This window comes from Lolium rigidum, chromosome 5 (assembly GCF_022539505.1).
Source record: "Lolium rigidum isolate FL_2022 chromosome 5, APGP_CSIRO_Lrig_0.1, whole genome shotgun sequence".
Taxonomy (NCBI): domain Eukaryota; kingdom Viridiplantae; phylum Streptophyta; class Magnoliopsida; order Poales; family Poaceae; genus Lolium; species Lolium rigidum.
This window is the reverse complement of record NC_061512.1, coordinates 138,084,384-138,107,699: the sequence shown is the minus strand read 5'-3', so window position 1 is coordinate 138,107,699 and position 23,316 is coordinate 138,084,384. Positions and strand designations below refer to the sequence as shown.

Genomic DNA, 23,316 nt, shown 5'->3' with positions numbered 1-23,316 from the left:
GCGTGTTTTAGTGTGTAGATACACGAGAAAAATTAATAAAGCACAGACATCTTGTTTGTGGATGGAGGGGGTATTCTGTTTCCCAGGTATTGTGTGCGTGAGCATGCATTTTGGGCAAAAGAGAAAGAAATTGATCGAGTAGGTGCGGGAGGAGTAAAGATTATTTGAATTCATGGAAAGCAAGCGGAGTGAGGGAGCAGGTGAACCAATTAAGATTGACGACGGTAAAGAATGTTTTTTGGGTTCACGCATGGAGTATGCCTTATTCTCTTTTTATTCCCAATCAAAAAAAAAAGTACTACTGTAGTTGTACTAGGAATGAAGAATTAAGCAATCCATCATCAGCCTGGAGGTAGTGAGATCGTATTGAATTGATTGCTGTACGTGCATCCGTGACCGTGGAGTATATTCGTTTCTGGCCTCCATTCGATGGATTAACGTACTAGGCAGTTTTTCTTTGGAAACCGGCCCGTGACATACACTCGAGAACGCAGCAGCAAGGAGCGAAGAACATACATACACTCGCGAGGTAAAGAATGGATGAAACACGCCGAGCCGATCGAGGATGAGCGAGAAAAAGGCGAGCACGCACGCACGCGATAGGATAGGTTGGTGTCGCCTGGATCAGCCCGCGCGCGGGGACCGAAAGGTTGAAAGAAACGAGCAGACGGGGATCAATCCGCGCGCGGCACGTGCCTAGTCCGGCCGAGTAAAGGCTTCGTCGCGAACGCTCGGGTCTTGAGCGCGCCGCCAGCTGTAACGCGGATGCGGAGGTAATTAAGCTGGGATGGGGCGGAGAACCCATCGCGATCGGAAGACACCTCGGCAACGCGGACGGAAAACCGTTCCGCTCCGCGGCGTGACAATGTGGGTACTCGAGTCTGCAAACCGAACACGTACGGATTCACAAGTTGTACCATGGCATAGTACATGGTTGTGAAGCACCCTGTAATCGGTGACAATCTTGACGCTTCGGATCCCCAGCCCGAGCGCCTCCCGCAGGCCTTCGGTGAGCGCCATGACCTCGAGTGTCATGCGCCCGCCCGCGGACGCCTCCACCGGCTTCTGTACCCTCAGCACCACATTCCCCTGGTGATTGCACAGGGCCACGGCGAGCGCCGCCACGCCAGGGTCCCGGTCACGAGGCCCCACGACCCCCCTGCTCGACAGGCCCTTGAAGAGGACGCGGAACAGAGGCCGGCTCGGGTCCAGCGGCCGCTCGAAGTTGTCGCCGTCGCGGGCCCATTGGCCCTCCGGGATGGCGGCGAGCTCGCGGGCGAAGACCGCGTCGTGGGCCGCCACGCGGACGGCGGCCGCCGCCTGCGCGTGGGCCGCGCGGCAGCCCTGCGCGTCGCGCCGGTCCTCCTCCGCGCGCGCCGGGTCCGCGGCGTGGACCGCTAGCGCGTACGCGACGTCCGAAGACTCGAGCACAGGGGCCGGCTGGAATGAGGGGGCGGCGGCGGCGGTACTGGAAGAGGGGTTACTGCTGGTGGTGCGGAGGGATGCTTCGATGGCCTCCGAGACCTGCAGTTGGAAGGCCAGGTCAAGGTCGGAGGCGGAGACGGCGGCGGACGACGCGAGGGCGACCTGCTCGTGGAGGGCCGCGAGCTCGTAGTCGTCGGCCATGGTCGGTGGGTGGCGGCGGGACAAAGGCGAGGGTTTGGGGTTTGCTGCGAAAAGCTTGAAGTCGATTTTTTTCCTTGTGCGGATATTTTGGAAAATTTACGAACTTGAAGAGCAACTCTAGGCTGGTAACAGATTTCCTAAATTTTCATTCCTTAGTGTTACCTCTGAGATTATTAGATCCTGTAAATCCTGACCCTTTAAACCATATAATTTAGGGAAAAATTTTGCTACAGTACACCGTTATTTTCTGGCGTTTGCCAAGACACACTGCTCGATTGTGTTTTTGCCAGGTATCATTACAATTTCGTGACACATTTGCCAGAACACACCACCTAGCCGAAAACGGAAAGTTTTGCACTTTTACATGGGATGACTGGTTTTGAAGACAAAATGTATAACTTTCCGTTTTCGGCCAGGTGGTGTGTTCTGGCAAATGTGTCACAGAATTGTAATGGTACCTGGCAAAGACACAATCGAGCGGTGTGTTTTGGCAAACGCCAGAAAATAACGGTGTCCTGTAGCAAATTTTCCCTATAATTTAAGGGCTAAAAATGTGCGGCGCAGAGCAAATCCCGTCAAAAGAAACCATAAAACAGCATATTCAAAAATATGCCCAAAACGACCCACATGTTTTTTTTTCTAGTTCCCCCTTTTCCCCTTGGGCGGATATTTTGGACAAACTTTGCAGAGCAACTCTAGGCTGGTAACAAATTCCCTAAACTTCCATTCTTTAGTATACCAGAAGCCGAATTGAATTTCTGTTTACTAATTATAAAAAGAGTATGACTAATTTTTAAGTCCACTAAAAATTAACTTAGTTGTCGCCGGCGTCGGGAGGGATTGGAAGTCTATGGTAGAGTTTTCATTTTCATTAAAGTAGAGTTTTTCATAGATTAGTTTAGGGTTTTTGCCTCCACATCGATGAAGATGGTACCGTCTACAATAAGTAATCTTCATCCTTTCGTTCGATGACGAGATCTTATTCTCGATGTTAATGGTGGTGTTGGAAGGTTAATTTTCTCTAGGTATGATTCTTCAGATCTTGTTTAACCTGCTCGATTTTGGACTATTTTAAATAACTGGTTTGAAAAAATTCATGGATGCTGTGAAGAGGATTTTCCTCACAATATTTGTTCCGGCTTTCACGATCTTGACAATGACGATTCGTATTCTCGATACCCATCGACAACAACCGTTCGCCTACTTTTCTCTAAAACTGGTGTTGGTACCCTTGTTGGTGTTGATGATTAAGCGCGTGCAACATTGTAGTTTAAATTAAAATTATGGGAGAATCATCGTGGGTATTTACAGGTCTCTGGTTTGGCATTTATGTCATTTTTGTACGAAAAGTATAAGATTATGTCTTGGAATAACAAAGAGTTTGAAGACCTCGAAGAATTGCTCGTTTCCTTTAGGATTTATTTTGTAATCGCTGATCTCGTGTACTTCTACCTTGTACTTTTTGCTACTTCAAAAATATAGTATTCATGGTAAAAAAAACTTAGTTCTCACTCAAGTTATGTAATTCTCATAACTGGTTTGCAATTTAAAGATCTTAATTGCAACTCGATTTGCAACTAAAAAAACCTGAGTTGCAACTCGACTTTCAACTGCAAAATCCCGGTTGCAAAACCCACATGCAACTAAAAAATCTTAGTTACAACCCCAATTACAACTTAAAATCACATTTGCAACTCCTCTTGCAGCTCATATAACGCACAAATCACGATGCAAATATGTCGGTTTTGGATTTAACTGGGCAATAAGATAGTTCTCAGCTAGCTCAGAACTAGCAATTCGGTTGTAGATAATCCATTCTAAAGTTGGAACATCTAAAGAAGATAAATGCTATTTGAAAAAAGTTGGAACATCTTCTTTGAAACGGAGTAAATACCATTCTAAAGAAGATAAAATATAGTTCATGTGGGCCATCCGGGCGCCGGAATCGGACCATGTCGATGGCATACCTATGAAGTACTAGACCATAAAAGCGCGCGTTGCCGCGCCCGTCCATCTTAAGAAAAGAAGCTTAGAAGTACTTGAGATATTCTGAACTACAATAACACATGATAAATTTTTATGGGTCATATTATTATTATGCATAGATATAATCATATAGACATTGACACATGTTGTCTTAAAATCTTTGAATCTCAAGAATAAGGCGAAATCAGACGAATAATGACCACATATATAACATGGAAGTAAATACAAATGAAGATCAGAATTACAACATAGTAAGTACTTTTATAAATGACCTTAAGGATTTCTTATGGTCATCATATCATAATTAATGACTTGAAATGAATGACACTATGAATTCAGGAGAATTCACTTGTTTTATAGCCATAATCTAATGTGAAATGGAGTTCTACATGCCACGGGTAGACAACAAATATTTGTTGGTTCTCCTTGAAACGACATGCTGCTAGTATGTAGACGAAGCACTAATTCAAATAGTGAACTCAAAATTGCTGGCGATTCATAAAACAAAAAGGATGGCACACATGAGGGGGCTAACAAATTGAAAGCAGAAAATGATGCGGAAATTTTCACTGTAAAGTTAACATATATACAATGAAATGATAACAGAGGAAAAATATTATAAACCAAGTCCCCCACGAACCAAACGAAAATATTATTGATTGTGATCTCTTCAACATTTGTATTCAACATTCCAATACAAGAAAAAACACAATTGTAATTTCTAAAATTTAAAATATGCCCAGGATAAATCACGAGAACTGATATTTCATTGTGGCATTTTCACCCTAACCCTTAATCAAAAATAACTATATGTAAATAATGTGATAAAAGAAATCACAATGAAATAAAATTCTACTAAGCAGACATAACCCGCTATTATTGGTAAGATCAGCCAAGGCAATATATTCACTACTTGCAGCAGTCTCTATTGATTGTTGGACCTCGGAAGCCTCAGTTTAATCAGAAAATACAACCCACGCCATGATGCATATTGGCGCCCTAACTTGCTGCATGTGTTAGCTATGACAACCCCTTCCTGTAAAGCCAAATTAACAAAACTGTAATTTCACAAAGACATACCCACCTAAGGCTATTCAAGGGAACCTCATATGCTAGGATAGCAAAAGGACATATTAAGATACGTGAGGCAATATACCAATCGTACTGAAACTAATTCCTGAGAAACAATACATATGTCCACAAAAATAAGTTCCGCAAAACAAGAAATTATTAAGAAAAAATCATGGAATACAATGTAATTTTATTGTAGGCGGTAGTGTTAGTTTCCCCGTGAAGCTCACATAGCTTCGATATGAAAATTTATTTTGTAACTTGTACTATCTGCATCGTAATTTTTAGCAACACGTTTGCCAGACCAGAATATGTACATTTTAGACCAATCGGGGTCTTGTTGTATAAAGCTTCAGGGTTTCTTATAGATAAATGAGATAATAATAGTTCAAATACAATAAATGCAAGTTCTTGCACGAAATAAAGATTATATTAGCTAATGAAGACCAGGAAACTCCGTACCACAGAAAACTGATAAGAGGCTTCTAAATTGCGCACGAGTGACGTATCCTCTTACTTTAAGAGAGGTATCTGAAACTTGAAACATGCTCAGCCAGATCAGTTGCTCTCTCATATGAATTGTTAAAAAGTCTTATTGTGCTATTCTTATTTTAATTTAGATGAGCAGTCATTTCCCTCTGCCTTGTTCGCTTCGGCATAGAACTCTATGTAGTGTTGTTGCTACAACAATAACCCTGCAAAAAAGGAACGTAATTAAAGACAAGGAGGTATTGCGGAGGTGATCTAACCCATTTATATAACATCATATTAAGCAAACTTCAAGGTTAATCTAGTTATTACTTACTATATCTCAAACAATCTATGTTGCATAACACCACAACTATGAAATAGAAATATAATCTATCATGCACAGTATCATGTATAGAACAATAATCGTTCCTAAACAAAGAACTCGCCTTTATATAGAGGCAAATTTTGTACAATGTAACCAATTGTATCAACAAACAAATAACTGCAGGGATGCAAATTACCAACAATCTACGGAGTAGGTATAGTATGGAATCTCTGTTTCCGAATTAGTCGTGTCATGCACACATGCCTCATCAGAGCTTGCGTACCACATCCTATGATCACATGAAGTAGTTCCTATTCACTGTGTAAACAAAACAAGATTAAAATGAACAAACCAGCACATGATGTGAGATGCACTATATGGTTGTTGTCGAAGGATGCAAAATGTATGTTGATGGATATTTCAATACGCCTTTCAGTTCGAAGATAATAGTCCATTGATCTTCCGATTTGAATATATTCCCACCATTCCGATTAAATGGAAGCGAGTGGTGTCTGTTGAATGGCTAGCATCATTGAGAAACACAATTTTGATCGCGTCGATTAAATAGGAACTGAGGGAGTAGTTAGGAACAACCACCCAATCGATACTCTGGATCAATCACCCAATTTATGTTGTCTTTCGCTTCATACCTGTCTCTCCTCATGCTCATGGCAGCTAGAGAAAGTCTGAATTAAATCATAAGCACTGAAACAGAAGAAATAATTATAAGAAGAGGAAATTCAAGTACATACATTATTTTCATAGGTTCAGTTTGGCATATCAATGTATCAACACACCAAATCTCTATGTCTATGGTAAGGGGCGGTGAACAACCACTCGAAACAGAGGAAGGATAAATGATCAATCATGAGAAAAACAGTGGATGGTTCATATCATACCTCGTGGGTGTGTAATAGGAACTACCGCTGGTCTCCTTGAAATTGCGTCTTTTTTGTTACTTCCGTATTTGGTCCCATAGCTGATATCTATAGTGGCAATAGTGAAATTGCACTTCTCAACATTCTTCGACATTTGGAGTATAGTTGTTGATCTAGCATACAACAGAGAATACAATGGCTTGAAGTTGGAACAACTAATTATATACTCCCTCCGTTCCACAAAAAGCTTCTCAACTTTGTCTAGATTGGATGTATATAGACATATTTTAGTTATAGATACATCCGTATCTACAAAAAGTTAAGAAGCTTTTTTTAGAACGGAGGGAGTATGAGAATTATATTAATTAATAGCTAACGCAATTTTGTCTTTATATTACTGCTTGCTCGAAAAACTATCGTTTCAATGAAATGAGACGCAAAGGTCCTTTGCGTTTTCTCGAGAAAAAAAAATTAATGCTTGCTGAATTAGCATTACCGTGCCAGCCAAACCAGAATTGCACATAATATACCACGACTCTTATAATGGATAGGTGGGAGTAGTTTTTTCTTAGAAGTTAGAACAAATACCAATGAGAACATAAATGCATCAGGCAATCTTAGTTCTTTGCAGATTGATAAAAAAATGAGATAAACAACTTACAACATCTCTTTACCCAATAAAATTGGCATAACTGAGAATGCAATTTTGAAATAAAATAACCATCAACAAGTGATGAATTGGTAAATTCTGAAAATTTGATCTTCGTTCATCAATGCCGCTATGATACCATGACACAAATGTATACCTCAATCACAAGTTCTGTATTAAAAAAACAATTTTCTTTCCTTAACTCAAAGCTTAGAATTACTTATCACATTCTTGTGATCCAAATATGCTTCAAAGAGTACAAGTAAAATCTATGATGCCACTAACACCAAAATAGGACTAATAGGGCGGTGTACATGTTGTAGCTCCAAACAATAGAATTGTATAAGGAGGTTCAAACAGCAATGCTCGCTGACCACTTTTAATCTAGAATTGTACCTTAATTACTCGAGTAGAACTGAGAAGAAACAGATATAATGCAATCGCCTCCTTTGGTCGTCCAATGTAAATGACATAAAAGATGAAGTGGAATAGTGAATATGATACAGATACGTGTAGGACAGTGCAATCATATCGCTCACCTGGGTTTGAACGGAGAAGCGCAGGTACTATCCCCCCATCTCATCCTTGGTCGTATCATCTTGCCGACCGCTGCCACAGAAGCGTACGTGATCACATCAAGAAAGTGAAAGGTAAGGGTGAGCGGGCGCAGAACTGGTAAAGAGGGGATGAGCGAGCTCGCGATTGGATCCGAGCGAGTGGGAAAGGGTGGAGCCTGAGCGCAAGGGAGTGCAGGAGATCACCCCCCGTCTTGCTCGAAGCCCTCCTGGCCGTCGCCCACCTCAATACTTCCTGGATCGCAGGTGATGGAGCAAATAGCTGCCAGTCGCGCTCACGATCGTACGGGAGAGGAGGCGAGGCGTCAAGGCCAGAAGAGAAAACGGCGTTGGGCTGGATTTTCAGACGGGGGAGCAGGCCTAACAGCCCGAATAACTGGGAGGCTTGGAAATCGATTTGCGGAGTAGCGGCCCGATTAAGGTACCTAAAGCGGGTCGCGCAGTTAGGAAGGAGGCTCAGGGACGACCAGAAGATCTGAAACGTCCAGTATCGTGATCAGACGGCTGGCAATCCCAAAACGCTGAGAAGGGGCCTAGGTGGTTCAATTTTACTGTTACTTAATACCCATACCACAATGATAGTTTCTGGAGAAGATGGCTCGAACGACTAGGAAGACCCATAGCCGTCATATGGCCACCTCCCAAGAAGCCCTTGCAGGAGGAAACTTACGCTGGCTAACTCATTAGCATGTCGGTTCAGGATGGAGTCCAAGACCAAGACATCAAAGGAGACTTGCCATAAAAGATAAATAGTTATAGTTCGACTCGTATATATAGGGATGACGCGCGTTATAGGTCAACTCATATAAAAGACATGGAGCGACCCATCTTGTTCAAGAAAATATTAAATTCAGAATATTAAGATGTTAAAATATATTGTAAAATATGACATTGACATAGTACGATGGCTGCAAGTATCATACCTTGATGGCATATATGGTATATTTTAAAGGGTACAAGTAGTATCAGCAAATATAAAGAAGTAGGCGTGTAGACAGATGGTTCTATCTAGAATTATATGTACACTATTAGTCATTGGCTAAACTACGCTGAAAAGATAAAGAACCTGTTCACACTAGGGATGATATTAAATAGTTGAATTTGCATATAGATAGCTCCATTCAAATTAACATGAAAATTTATATTACACAAAGGATTTAGATCTAGAAAATATAATAAGTTTGACTCCTGACAAACACATAACATGAAATTAGTAGATCAACATAACTTTGTTTTCTAGTTCTACCCAAAATGGCCCATCCTTGTAATTTTCTACATAGATACAAACGAAGAGTCAAACAGACATTGTAGTTTATAAAAAAAACATTCTTCAAATTGCTGCCGGAAGCTTCATATAATGTATCAACTATTGATACCTCTTAACTATTTTTTTTTGGTGAATTAGTGGCACAATAGGTCATCCTGTAGATGTCAAATTTATAGTAGTCAACAAACGCAAAAATGCTTATGAGCTACTTTCTATGCACTTGAATATTTAAGTTGATAACTCTATGTGACTATATCTCAAACTAATTGAACAACAAATAATTGTTACAAAGCTCACTAAAATATTCCTATTGTAAAAAGAATATGCTCAGTCTATTCCATCAAAATATAAATGTTGTTATCTTATAGAATTGGAGAAAAGAATGTTCTGAATTTGCAAATAGAAGTATCTCATAGATAAACTTCCATACCTTCTACACCTAACTTTTAGATAAACCTATCTAACTTTGATTAATTGTGCACATATGTGACATAGGCATCCCGAATGGGCCTGCCGAATAAGGTACCCGAGGTTATTTGGAGGCCCATGACCTGAAGCTTTCAAGGCTCAAAAGCCCAACAAACGTCGATATGGAAGATAGAGTTATATCAGGAATCGAGAGTCATGTAAATATACGGGAAAGACTTAGATAGTCTCCCGGAATCTGTAACTTGTACGAGAAGAAGATCCCTCGGCTCTCCCTCCTATATAAAGGGGAGCCGAGGGGTGAAGAATCATCGAATCTATTGTCAACATAATCCTAGTTTTTTACTTAGTCGAGCACCTTTTCGGCTGAACCTTTGAGATCTACTTGCCCTCTACTTTCTACGAAACCCTAAGTCTACAATACGTAGGCATTGACAAGTTAATCCCTTGTCAATTGGCGCCGACTGTGGGGATTGGAGGCTGCAATGAGGTGATCTCGACAACATCATCAGCATCATCCACGGCAAGCAACGCGATGAACGGAGGTAAATGTATGCTAATAGGTGTAAAGTTGTGTGCAATAGATGCCAACAAGAGTTCAATCTCCATCGCGCAGTAGGGCACGTTCCCTTGGTGAGGCACCACATGTTGCATGTTAAGAGGGATGAGCAACCGGCAATGTAGTTTAGATTTTTAGAGTGGGTGTACTCTTTTTTCTTATCTCAAGATGTTAGAGTTTTTAATGAGTCAACAGATAATAAATCTCTTTTTATGCCACATAAAATCTTTGCATAATATTACTATTTTTCTGATTTTCTGGATTTTTTCAAAATTTTCCAATATGTTTGGACAGTATTTACGCTGGAAACAGAAAACAGGAAAACAGGCCTTTTTCAGCCCTGCAAGCCAAACGGGCCGACGTGCCGGCCATGATCGTCCCGTCCCCATGTCTGGACGGGCCTGTCCTTTAACCACCACGGCCTGCCACCGCACCCCTCATCCCTGCCGCTCGCCATGGCCAGAGCCTCGCCGGTCGAACCACCGCAACGCCGCTAGCTAGCAGCCGTTCCCAGCCGCCGCCGCCGCCGGCATCGCACGTGCTTCGCCCGGTGACTCTCTGATCGATCCTACCATACACGGAGGTAAGCTTTTCATACCTCAGATTCCAGAGCCGGTCTGCACCAGAAAGTGGGGGTGGTGGATCTTCAGGGATCAGGCCATCAGGGGCGGGGCGGCGGAGAAACTGCGAGCTCGGGTTCGTCCTCGCCGCGCGCGTGGGCGCACCGGGGGTTCAGTGAGTTGGGGATGGGAGAATCGATCGGCTAATGCCAAGCCCTAGATTAATTTCGCTATCTTGTTTAGCATGGATTAGTTAGAGCTAACGCGGCGGGAAAAAAGGATGCCCCTACTTTAAAGTTGCGTTCCTATACATGTTCCATTTTAAATTCATTGAGTACCTCCGTGATAACATCGGGCTCACAGGACTACAGGAGTAGCAAACATATAACGAGATCAACCGAAAGTTCAAAGTTCGCTCTAAGAGTTAAAAGATATTCTGCATCAAACGTGAACTCAAAAGTACTGTAGTTTCAACTAAAAGTCTAAAACTACAAGATATCTGCATTAGCAAATATCAGAAACGGGATAACCTATTCCTAAAATGCTCCACTAGCAATCTGCATTTCCAGGTGGTGCAGCACATAGAAAGCAATAAGACCAAAACTAACAGCCCCACACAGTAGGGCTGGCAGCAACATTCAGCGAATACAACAGTTTAGGAATGCAGCAGTTTGTTCAGGACTCAAGCAGGCTCAGGGACATAGTATATAGTTAACTAATTGCTGAATATCATCATATTTCAGGTTTTCCCTCCCTTCCTCAGGTGAAAAGGAAGTAGGGTTTGCTAGTGGTTACGGCGGCGAGGACAATAGAACTTGCCGATCTCTGGTGATATGGAGATGGAAATGGAGGAGGCGGGGAGAAAGAGAGAACATCTGGCTGAGGCCGCTGGGTCGGGGAAAAAGCAGGCAAGGCAAAAGAAATTGTCGGGGAAGATTTCAGCGGCTTCACAGGCGGTGCCATTTCACGGGCAAGAGACAGATCCTTTGTCGAAGCTGGTCGAAGACTTAAGGCTGGACCAAGAGGTGGCGAGGCGGAACAAGGAGAACCCCGGCATGGAGCCGATTGTGGTGGAGGAGCTCACGGAGCAGGAGCGGATGGAGTTCGTGCGGGAAGATAAGGCGAGGGAGATCAGGGCGCTGCACGAGATCTCCGAGCGGATGTACGCCAAGTTACTAGCGTCAGAAGCGGAGTTGGCGCGGGCGCCGCCGCCTCCGCCGGATCCGAACCAAGAAGACCGGTCTGAACTGGATTACAGCGAGTACCGCCGGAGCTGGTACGATAAATGGTCCAGTCAGTACGGCTCTTTCGAGGACACCAGTAAGTAATTTCTTCTGCACTTTCCTTTCAGAAGAAAAAAAGTACTTGATATCTTCACCTTAATTTCTTCTTTACTGTACCTATGTTGATCACTTGATCGACTTATCTGTCTTGGAAGCTTTTGAAGATGCTAAACTCAAGCTTAATCTGCCTTTTGTATGGAAATTATTATATACCTGCCTTTTAGAGTATATGGATTTTCGAAACAACATGATTTTCAAGAATCAATTTACTCTTGCCCTAGTTAGCCTTAGCCACAAGATGAAGGATTTTTTCGCAACAATTTCAGGATTGGCTAAGCACTATAAAATAATTAAGTGCTTTTGATGTTATATATATATACTATTTGTAAATATCTTGTCTTTGTACAGACCCTCTTATACTTAATAAAAATTGGAGTGGGAAACTCTCCCAGTGTTTACCCTCAAAAAACCTATGTTGGTTGATTGATGTTCCTACAAGTTCGGTTTCACCATTATCTGGACATGTAGATCTACAATTGTACTATTGTAAAACTGATAACAAATGTAGATTGGACTATATCGGTTCATGCATATTGTTATGCTTTTTTACTGAATCTAAATCTCCTGTACATGCAGCTCCTATCCCATGCATGCGCTTCACGGACAACCCAATGCCTCACCTCACTTGCAACCCGAGTACCGTACAGATCTTCTCAGTCAAGGTTGCCGAAATATCTGGGGGTTTACAGTGTCCCCTTGATGTGTTTGGCATGATCTCCATGCGTGATGCCCTGGATCATAATCGCAATATTATCTTCTGCCGGACAAGGGACAACTGCCAATCCCTCACCCAACAGGTTCTTTATTTGTTTCTTGCTGTGCTGTCTAATTCAATATTTACTGTTAATAATGTCCGCTGCAGCTTATGTTTGACCACTGAACACATCCACGTTGTAGCAGATTGAAAACATGTCAAAGAAATATTGAAAGCATTTGATTAAGAAAAGTTCAATATGAAAAGTACACAACACAGATTTTTTTTTTTTTTTTGAGGAATACAACACAGATTTTTGGTTTAGGAAAATTCATTGGACATGTTAATATCTAAATTCTAAGAGGCTACATGTGACCAACAAGTGTGTACATGAACTGTGTTGCATTCCACCTAGTTTTTTGTATGTTGACTTAAGTTGGTCCTTCCATTAACTGTTTGCGCGTACTTGCTGGTGGATGAGTTTGAAATATGCTTTGGATGTCAACTTAGTCATGCTCATATCTTCGTGCAACATATCAGAAAACAGGGGTGATCAATAGTTAGGTACCTTGGTCAGGTGTAAGCAAACATTGACTTGGGAGCAGATGGGCCTAGTTTTATTTTCTGTATGGCACATTGCTCGGTTCCCTCAATCTGTTTTGAGATCAATATTTTATTTTCTTATGTTTGATAGTTACTAGTAAATGCGCACGTGCACGCACCTGTATTCTTATGAATTTGCTATTCTTCGTCTTTTTCAAATTTTGAATTTTTACCTCGGCGATCCGTGAGAGATTAATACAAACATTGCAGGAACATATTCAAACATAGAAAATTTATAATTTACACATACTGTTTTTATTTCATCAAAATCATTGAGGTTCACTTCAATAAAAATCAATCAAGAACCAAAGGAATAATATTTTACATCCATGGAGGAGAGGAGCGTCCTGAGAAGAGACCTGATGATTCATTGGCTCACTATCCTCTTGAGACAAAATGGTGATGACTACATGTGGCGTTACTGCTACTATTTCTCCACGAAGGGTGAAACAGTTCTAGCAGATGACACATAATTCTTTTTCCTTGCCGCTAGTAGCCAACAGTTGCATAACTACAAGGAAAATTCATTGAATACAGAGCAGTTTCAGAAAAATGAAGAGCAGTTTTCAGATTTAGAAGCGGAGAAGAGTGAGAGGCTCGAAATAATTTCATTGACTTACCATGTCTGATTAATGGCCTTTATGTATATAAACCACTTCAGAAACAGATCCTTGCCTTCAGGTATAAAACACTTCTCCGACTTACCATGTCCGATTAATGGCCTCCAACACCGCTTTTGCTCCTGCTCCTGAATGTGCCTCTGCTGTGGGAAAAATGGATTAATCTATGTTACTGGTTTGTCTAAACACTGCATCAATCATCTTGCAGATAAAAAACTGTGAAATTCATCATATTAATAGATAAGAAAGTAATTGCGAATATAACCGTTATTCCTCATTTAGAAATCATGATCAAAGGAAAAAAACGATGTTGACATTAGAAGATAAATTATAAGCTCGCATCTAGAAAGAATGTATATACATTATAAGCTCAGATATAGAAAGAATGTAAATGTGCATGTATATGCTAGTATGTTTGTAGTGAAAACAAACTGTCCATACTATTTAAGTTGGTGGAAAAATATGGTAAATAATGCAGGATGGAAAATTTTATCATTGTAGAAAAGACTTCCGAACATTAATCATAGGTACAAAGCATTTATCTAGCTATTACAATATCTCTACCACGTACTGAACCAAAGATTTATAGCAAATAAAAATTAAACATCATTATCACCGTGCACTAATATGGCACCTGATCTTTAGTCTGTTCCTGCAGATTGATCACAAAACAATGCTAAATTTGTCACGGCAAGATACTAACCATAATATCGCTGTAATAATTATCAATGCAATAAGTTAGGTTCATCTACTCATGTATAGTAATTTATAAACCAACAATGAGCTGAGAGACTGACCAGAGGGTCAGGTGGTTAGCTTGAGTTGGAGTTCAGCTCAGCTATCAACCCTCTTAGCTGGGTTTGCGGCTCGCAGCTCCCTTCTATAAGGATGGATAGGCCTTGAGTGCTAGTGACCATGGGTCACGTTGTAAAAACCAATAATGAACGTAAGGGAAAAAAATAATGGATTATGAACTACAGAGGTGGATCTTAGAACAAAGTTGTAGAACCTCATGTAGACTCTGTCAGACGGATAATAAAATGAAAAGAAACCAACTGAAAGAAATAGAGATCTCATGATATGACAAAAAGAGCCAATGATTAATTAATATGTCAGAAAAAATTAGGATAATTGGACATGCCTTGCACAACATAATTGCGAGTGAATTAAGACACTTGCATGGAGGCTTAATTTAGAAGGAGAGTAAACCTGAGTTATGGATCTGGAGTACTTAGGTCTACCATCGATATGTAGTCATAGGCATCAGCCATGCACGGCGGTGAATACTGAATAGGCAGCTTGGTATGCCCTGCCTTCTCGGCCCGCCGGGGCGACCGCATAGACACGTACGGTGGCGAGAGCGCCTCAGCCATGAGAATCTGGTGGCAGGTGGCGATGCGCAGGAGAAATAGATACCTTGCCCTGTCAGCTTATGCCAACTGGTAAAATACACAGTATTGAGAATCAAGCTCTGAATGTTCGAGGCTCTTACCATGTGCATCAGTGCAAGTTGAGGTACTATCCCACATACACCCAAGATCAATACTCTCCGGGCTTGCATGCGAATATACCCCTGCAACCACACATGAAACAATTAAGCCATAGACCATTTTTACAATATTGACTTAAATCGGGGTTATGTGCCATTTACATGTGTTGGTTACGTTGCTCGATGGGGTATGCTGTGAAATCAGTGAGGGCATCGCTCTTGATTTTGACACTTCTTGACAATTAAGACCACTCCAGGCTGCAGCCTTCTTTTGTTGGTGGGCTATACATTGTCTTTGTATATACTCCGCTTTTTTTGTTCAACATACAATCAAGCCTACCAACTGTGGTATCGGAAATGATAGGCGTCATTCTCTGTTTTTAAGCTCTCATACTTGGCGCCTGCGTTTTGAAATCTCGTCTTTATTTTTGTATACCACTATCTCTTCCTCTGCCTCTCGGCCTCTTTTGGATCGGCATATATGACACATTTTACTGTATATTCACATAATAATAAGCTAGTTCAACGCAGCAACTGTGTTCATCCAATAACTTTTTTTTGCATGTATGTTTGGAGGATGACATATCCAGAAAAAGCTACTGGTAATAACATTGATTAATATGTTGGTTGAACATTTTCTAGTCACAGTAGCATGTCATTCGGGAAATAGAGAATTAATATGTGGGGGTGTGCCTATGTCTCAGTTGACTGAGATTTTCTTAAGTCTCAATCACCCTAGAAAAGTGCAACTGTCTGCTAGAAAAGTGCAATTGCACTTTTTTAACAGAAAAATGCAACTAAAGCACTTTTTTGTAGGTGATTTTTTTTTGGTCTACATTAGCACGGTGGTACTATTAGCGAGAGAATATAATTGTAGTACCAATCAAAATTCAACAAGAGACATTTAAAGCACGGTTCTCTGAATCAAGGGATATCTTATACTAAGTAGACCACCACCTTGTCCTCAAGAATCAGACAATCAGGAAAGAGTATGGCATACATGATGCAAGGGATATAATGCTTAAAATTTCTCTTTTTTGGGCATCCTGTAACCAGGGTCTGAGAGACTGAGTTATCTGAGGGTATGATATCTACATTTTTTGGAGTTCTGTGACATACCTTGTAGCTGCACATGGCTTATCTGAAAATAAACACACAAGGATTGGAGAAGGATGAGTGGGACGTGCTGGCCTTGGAGGACCTAGACGGCGTGGGGGCAGCCCAGATCCCATCATGAAAGGCGTGGTCGGCGGCGCGCAATGCTCTGGGGGCAGCCCAATTTGCGTCGGGCAGGACGAGGTCGGCCAGGGCAGTGTGCGGGCGGCCTGCGGCGCCAGGCGGGTGCTATGGAATGCGGTCGGCGGCGTGCAGTGCGACGGCGGACTGCGGGCGTGGGGGCAGTGCTTTAGGATGTTGTTAGCAGCTCCAAAATCGAAACATGCAGGGCGAATGCGGATGGCGGCGTGCGCGGCGGCGGGGGCGTGCAGCTCGGTGCGTAGGGACTGGGTTGCGGGGCGTTTGGAGAAAACCGTCCATAGCGGTTTGATTCGATTGATTTCCTAGTCGTGGGATCAGGGGCGTCTAACACTGTTTTTCTGGTAATCTGGATCATTGGATTATGTGATCAGACGGCCCAGATCGTTTGGATCTGCTCTCTCTATCTCTTTTAATAGTAGTAGAGATAGGTGTCCCCTTCTGAAGTGTGACTTGCCACAGTGATGTTTTTAAGATAGTGCTGTTCACTGTTTACCTTTTTTTTTTTTTACTTCAGTTTACTTGTCATTTATCGAAAGGGGTTCCTTCAGTTTGAAGGCCTGGTTTAAATATCATTGATGATGCAACTTAGTGTATTTGCTCTTGGCAAATTGCCCTCCTCGACCTAAGTCGTTTTTCCTGTCATTAGCCTCCCACATATTTTCAGTTCGAATCACTATAATTAAGTTCAACTTGATGAACAGATTAGATAACCATCGACACTTTCATTTCTTTAAAATAAATGTTTTCCATAGGAATGCTTGAAGCACTACTTGATCAATGGTATTGTATGCAGGATCGGAATTTAGTCCTGACAGGTCCCGTCCGTGCTGTTGTGCACGAGTATGGATCTGTGTACATTGACGCTGTGTTGAAAGTGAAGGGCAGTTCGGAATCTGAGGACAAGGATCTAAGCCTCGTAATCAAGCGTTGCAATCACTATGAACCACTCGAATCGATTGTGAGCAGCAGAAGCTACAGCAGCAAGCTCAGCACTCTGGAGCTGGCATACGGTATCGTCGTCTCTTCTGTCGAGGCCACTATAACAGTCCAGGTCATTGAGGGATCATGGCCAGCTGGGTTCCGCGGCCAGTTCACCGCAGGTACTGCCAGTCTGCCTCAGATGGAAGTCTTGCTGCTCGATTCAGGCGAGGAGAAGGTGGCTGCTGCCGATGGCATGGTGGAACTCTCACGTCGTGTTGTATCTGTCGAGAGGCTTGGGCAGCTGATGGTTTCTGCCTTGTTGCTTCGAGGTGGTGACAAGGTTGCTGAGGCTAAGTCCTTCTTTAAACCGTTGGAGGCTGGTAGAAGTCGGGGTGAGCTTGATGTTGGCTTATGCAAGATGCAAGTCACGGTGGCCTGGTCGCCATTTCTGAAAGGCTATCCAATGCGTGGGTTTTCTCCAGCGATGGAATGATCTACCAGCGAGGCTGTTGTTAGCTAGCGCCTAGCGGGAGTTATCTCAGGTTGCCTGACAGTGCTATGTTAAGTATATATCTGAAACTATGGAGTGTAACCGTGTACTCATCACTTGAATTCTAGTAGTATACTGTTTAATTTTAATGTCTTGTTATCTAGTTAAATTTGTGAAACCATGACTGCAAGGAATAATGTCTTGTTATCTGGTTAAATTTGTGAAACCTTAACAGCTTCATTTTTTCCTCAGATTTTTGGTTCAATTTTCTGCCTTTGCCATTTGCTGGCACGTGTGATGTTCTGCATCCGTCTGGTTTCGTGTGTACATATGGGAACGTCTGGTTTCGTGTGTACATATGGGAACGCCTTGCTTTTCCTTTTTGCTTCACCTCTGCCTGGTTCCTCATTTCTTCCTTTCTTCTGCGTGCCTCTAATCTGTTTTCATGTCTCTGCCCATCTGCGGTGGAGTGGTGCGGCATGTTTCTACCGCTGTTCCGTTCTAGGCCCACGCCATATGCGGTGGAGCAGTTCCGTTCTAGGTCCACGCCATATGCGGTGGAGCAGTGCGGTGCTACCGCTCGGTCTCTTCCAAAGATTTCATGTTTTCTTCTTTCTTGAGTTTACTTTTCACTCCTGTTTTTCTCCGTTCGTTCCCTTCCTTCTTTATTTCTTTCTTCTTTCTTTCTGTCGCCGGATCTTGTGAGAACCAGAACTTAACTTTCCGACCCTGCTATTTTACTCGTCAATTCCAAGATCAATGTTGACGACACAGCGAAATATATATCATCACAGACGTACAAAAATTAATCATTATAAAGTTTGAATAACCACATAGTGTGACATTCATTACAATCAGAAAGCACAGTGGATAAATAGAAGGCAAAGTGACTCCATCTCAGCCACAGGCAGTTGATGTAGTCCAGAGGCCTCACTCTTCAATGTCATTGCAGTTTTCCTAGCCTTCCTTATCTTTATAGTACTCTGAATATTAACAAAAGTATTGCCATGAGTGCATAGAGTACTCAACACACCCCCTCAATGCAAGACCTAATATATTGACATGAGGCTTCAACGGAAGGTTGTATGGTTCTTTTGCATAAAAGCTAATTTTATTTGCAATATAATTGATAAAAAGAAGTTTTAGATGAAAGCATGTTTTATAATGAGTGAAATATTTCTCATCAATGTCGTTGTCCTTGACAACTCACGTATCTCATAGGTGACGAGGGATCACCTCGCCAATGCCTACGTATTGTAGACTTGGGTTTCGGGAGAGAGCGACGATGGAGATTCCGGGAGCGAGATTAGGCACACGACGTACCCAGCTTCGGGTCCCCTCGGTGGAGGATCCTTACGTGCTGCTAGCAATCCAGTAGTTGATCATATGTATGTTTACAAGGGGTTGCCCGTAGGCGTAGCTATGTGGTATATTATCAGTTGTTCTCCCCCTATCGGGTGCCCTGGCTGGCTTTATATATGCAACCAGCCTAGGGTTTTACAAGAGTCCTAGTCGACTACTTCTTCGGGTTGCCTTGTTTGGGCCTTCTCCATATTGGGCCGAGCCGACCCAGGTATACTAATAATGGGTACCCGAAGGGTATACCCATGTCAGTAGCCCCCGAGTGTCTAGGAAAGTCGAAGACTTGCGTAGAGACTCCAAGCATAATCATCTCCGAAGTCGAAGAAATACAAGGCGAGGCCATTGATCCGGAAAATACATCAGGTCAATGTCGTAGATCATGTGTAGCGTAGACGATGTCGACGATTCTCGAAATTATTTTTCTATCGGGTGCGCGGCAGCGCTCCCGATGGGAGTAGCCCCCCGAGTCTATGGGCAAGTGCTTGCACTTGGGCATAGATCAAGTTGTACTACTCGATGAAGAACTTGACTATATTTCTGGGCGCCGCCCCCTTTTTTATCGACTCATGTTCGAAGACTTAATGAAATCCATGCAGCCCCGATGGGAGTAGACTCCACTCGAGTCGTAGAGTCGATTTGAGTCTACAAACCTTTATATATTTACAGAATCGAATGAAATTTCCGTGCTTTTTATCTTTTTCAAATTCTTCGAGACCGAAGAGACACTATTTTCTTCGTTAAATATATTGTACAAGGATATTGGTAAATGCGGCTGGTTCATCTGACGGATCAGGCACCAGTTAATTGCTCTAGTGGAAAATCCGGATAAACCTACTTCAAACTCGCGTCCCCGGACATGAATTCGGGATACTGGCGTAATTCAGAACGTGCCGCTTTAGGACTTACCAAAACTGAATTCCAGCAAAATTATCGGGTCCACAGCGCGTCCGCCAGGATTTTTCTTCACATCTGTTGATGTGGATAAAGTGGCAGAGCGTATTCGGGTGCGATGCCACGCCACACAGGACGGATCATGGGGTCTTACCTTCGTGACCTTTTTACGAGTCACGGCATTCGGAGTTTTTACCGCGGCGGACGCGCTTCGAGAATATGTTGTCTAGTGCCTTGTTCGGCTGATGCAATGACCCATTTTATAGGCTGCTATCTTTTGTCGAATAGGATCTTGATGCTCCTTCTATATTGCCTTGCTATATTGAATTCTATTTCTTCGGGTGTGCGACCAGCGCTCCCGACGGGAGTAGCCCCCGAGGCTACAACCGAGTGTTTGCACTTGGGTGTAGGCTCAACTTTCTTTATCGACTTCCTTGAAGTATGTTTTTCCTCGAATATGCAATTGGAATAAATGACGAGCATATGGACTCGAAGATTTGAGTTCCTCCTTGAAGAAAATTCCGTCGGGTCCTCCTTGAAGAAAATTTCGTCGGGTCCTCCTTGAAGAAATTTCGTCGGGTCCTCCCTGAAGAAGATTTCGCCGAGTTCCTCCTTCAAGAAAATTTCTTCGGGTTCTCTCTTGAAGACAATTTTCATAGGCGCAATTCTTTTTTTGTCAACCTGAGATGTAGAGTGAAAAAATATGGCGCAGCCCCCGAGTGTTCGGTACGACAAAAGTAAACTTTAATTAACTTTGTGTAAAATAAAGGAACACTTAGCTTATTGGGCACAACGGAGTCAACACGTGATGAAGTGTGCAGAAAAGAAGTCGAGCCGAAGTAGAAACCACCAAATAGCGAAAATAGATGCCGCCAAATTGTTGATGAAGAAATAACCGAGCCCCCGAGCGTTGTTGGGGTGATGTCATGATTGTTGCTTAGGCGCCGTGTCGCAGTTGTGACCCGCGGCGAAGTCGTTGTCGAGCCCCCCGAGTGTTTAGTCGTGATGTCGGAAGGATTTTACGGGGTCTCGGCGTCATATAAGGTGAATCCATTGACAATAATATAATATGAATCAACTAAAAATTTACGCCATCGGAGATGAAGTCGTTTGAAGATTAAACCATTGAAGTTTACGCCATTAAAAATGAAGCACTGGAGATGAATTCAAGATGAAGTATTTGAGATGAATCCACGTTGAAGATTACACCATTAACCATGAAGCATATATTGAAGATAAATCCGCCAATATCATATATGATGAATCCCTTGACCCGAAGAAAAATAAATCCAGTAATAACCATAGAAGATGAATCCATTGATCCGGAAACGCATCGGGTAGTATTGTAAAACAGTAAACCAGTAATATCCATATAGATGAACCCGAATAAAATAAATTCACTGATCCGAAGAAAATAAATCCACTGAGCCGAAAAATATAAATGCACTAAGACGAGGAAAATAAATCCACTGAGTCGGGGAAGATATATTCAGAGCCAAAGAAAATAAGTCCACTAAGCCGAATAAAATAAATCCACTGAGTCGGGAAGATATATCTGAAGGGATTCGTAGCATAGAAAACAAAAAAAAATTCCTACCGCAAGAACGAAACACAAGCCAAGATCTAATCTAGTAGACGGTAGCAACGAGGAGATGAAGAGACTAACTCTCAAAGATTCGCAAAGCTTAACGAGATTAGATCTCAGGGTGGATGTAGTCGATCACTTGCCGCTTGCAAAAGCGCGTAGAAGATCTTGACGGTGCCACAAACGGGCAGCACCTCCGTACTCGGTCACACGTTCGGTGTTGATGAAGACGACGTCCTTCTCCCCGTTCCAGCGGGCAGCGGAAGTAGTAGATCCTCATCGGAATCCCAGCAGCACGACGGCGTGGTGGCGGTGGTGATGGAGAACTCCGGCAGGGCTTCGCCTATGCGCTGCGGGAGTTGTATGTGGAGGAGGAGGTGGCTAGGGTTTGGGGAGAGGCTAGGGTTTGGGGCGCCGGCCTCAGGGGTGCGGCCAACTGTGGGTCTTGGGTTGGCCGGCCCCCTCCCCTTGGTCCTCATTATATAGGTGGAAGCCCCAAGAGTTGTAGTCCAAGTCTTCGAATAAGACCCCAACACCAAAACCTACATTTGGTGGGAAACCTACTCAAGATGGGAGTCCTACTCAAGGTGGGACTCCCACCTTTCCTTGAGGGAGGGTGGCCGGCCACCCTAGGTGGAGCCCACCTGGGACTCCTCCCCTTAGGGTTTGGCCGGCCAAGCTTGTGGAGTCCCTCCGGGACTCCACCTTCCATAGTGCCTTTCTTCCGGACTTTTCTAGAACCTTCTAGAACCTTCCATAAATGCACTGGATCATTTCCAAACTTGGAATATGACTTCCTATATATGAATCTTATTCTCCGGACCATTCCGGAACTCCTCGTGATGTCTTGGATCCCATTCGGGACTCCGAACAAAACTTCGAACTCCATTCCATATTCCATATCTACTCAAACGACATCAAACCTTAAGTGTGTCACCCTACGGTTCGCGAACTATGCAGACATGGTTGAGACTTCTCTCCGACCAATAACCAATAGCGGGATCTGAAGATCCATAATGACTCCACATATTCAACGATGATTTAGTGATCGATTGAACCATTTACATACGATACCGATTCCCTTTGTCACGCGATATTTTACTTGTCCGAGGTTTGATCATCGGTATCATGATACCTTGTTCAACCTCGTCTCTGACAAGTACTCTTTACTCGTACCGTGGTATGTAGTCTCTTATGAACCATTCATATGTTTGCAAACTAATTAGACGACATTCCACCGAGAGGGCCCAGAGTATATCCATCCGTCATCAGGATGGACAAATCCCACCGTTGATCCATATGCCTCACCTCATACTTTCCGGATACCTAATCCCACCTTTATAACCACCCATTTACGCAGTGGCGTTTGATGTAATCAAAGTACCCTTCCGGCATAAGTGATTTACATGATCTCATGGTCGAAAGGACTAGGTAACTATGTACCGAAAGCTTATAGCAAATGAACTTAATGACGTGATCTTATGCTACGCTTAATTGGGTGTGTCCATTACATCATTCACATAATGACATAACCTTGTTATTAATAACATCCAATGTTCATGATCACGAAACTATGATCATCTATTAATCAACAAGCTAGTTATACAAGAGGCTTACTAGGGACTCCTTGTTGCTTACATAACACACATGTATCAATGTTTCGGTTAA

At 42.7% G+C, this 23,316-nt stretch overlaps 1 protein-coding gene across 1 annotated transcript; it reads left to right on the top strand.

Moving 5' to 3' along the window:
- The first annotated feature begins 11,173 nt into the window (after positions 1-11,173).
- Positions 11,174-17,874, top strand: LOC124655504. The gene is made up of 3 exons (XM_047194383.1): positions 11,174-11,713; positions 12,313-12,533; positions 17,193-17,874. Exons 1-3 carry the CDS (start codon positions 11,227-11,229, stop codon positions 17,811-17,813), a joined length of 1,329 nt encoding a protein of 442 aa, XP_047050339.1. The 5' UTR covers positions 11,174-11,226; the 3' UTR covers positions 17,814-17,874.
- Positions 17,875-23,316: the final 5,442 nt, after the last annotated feature.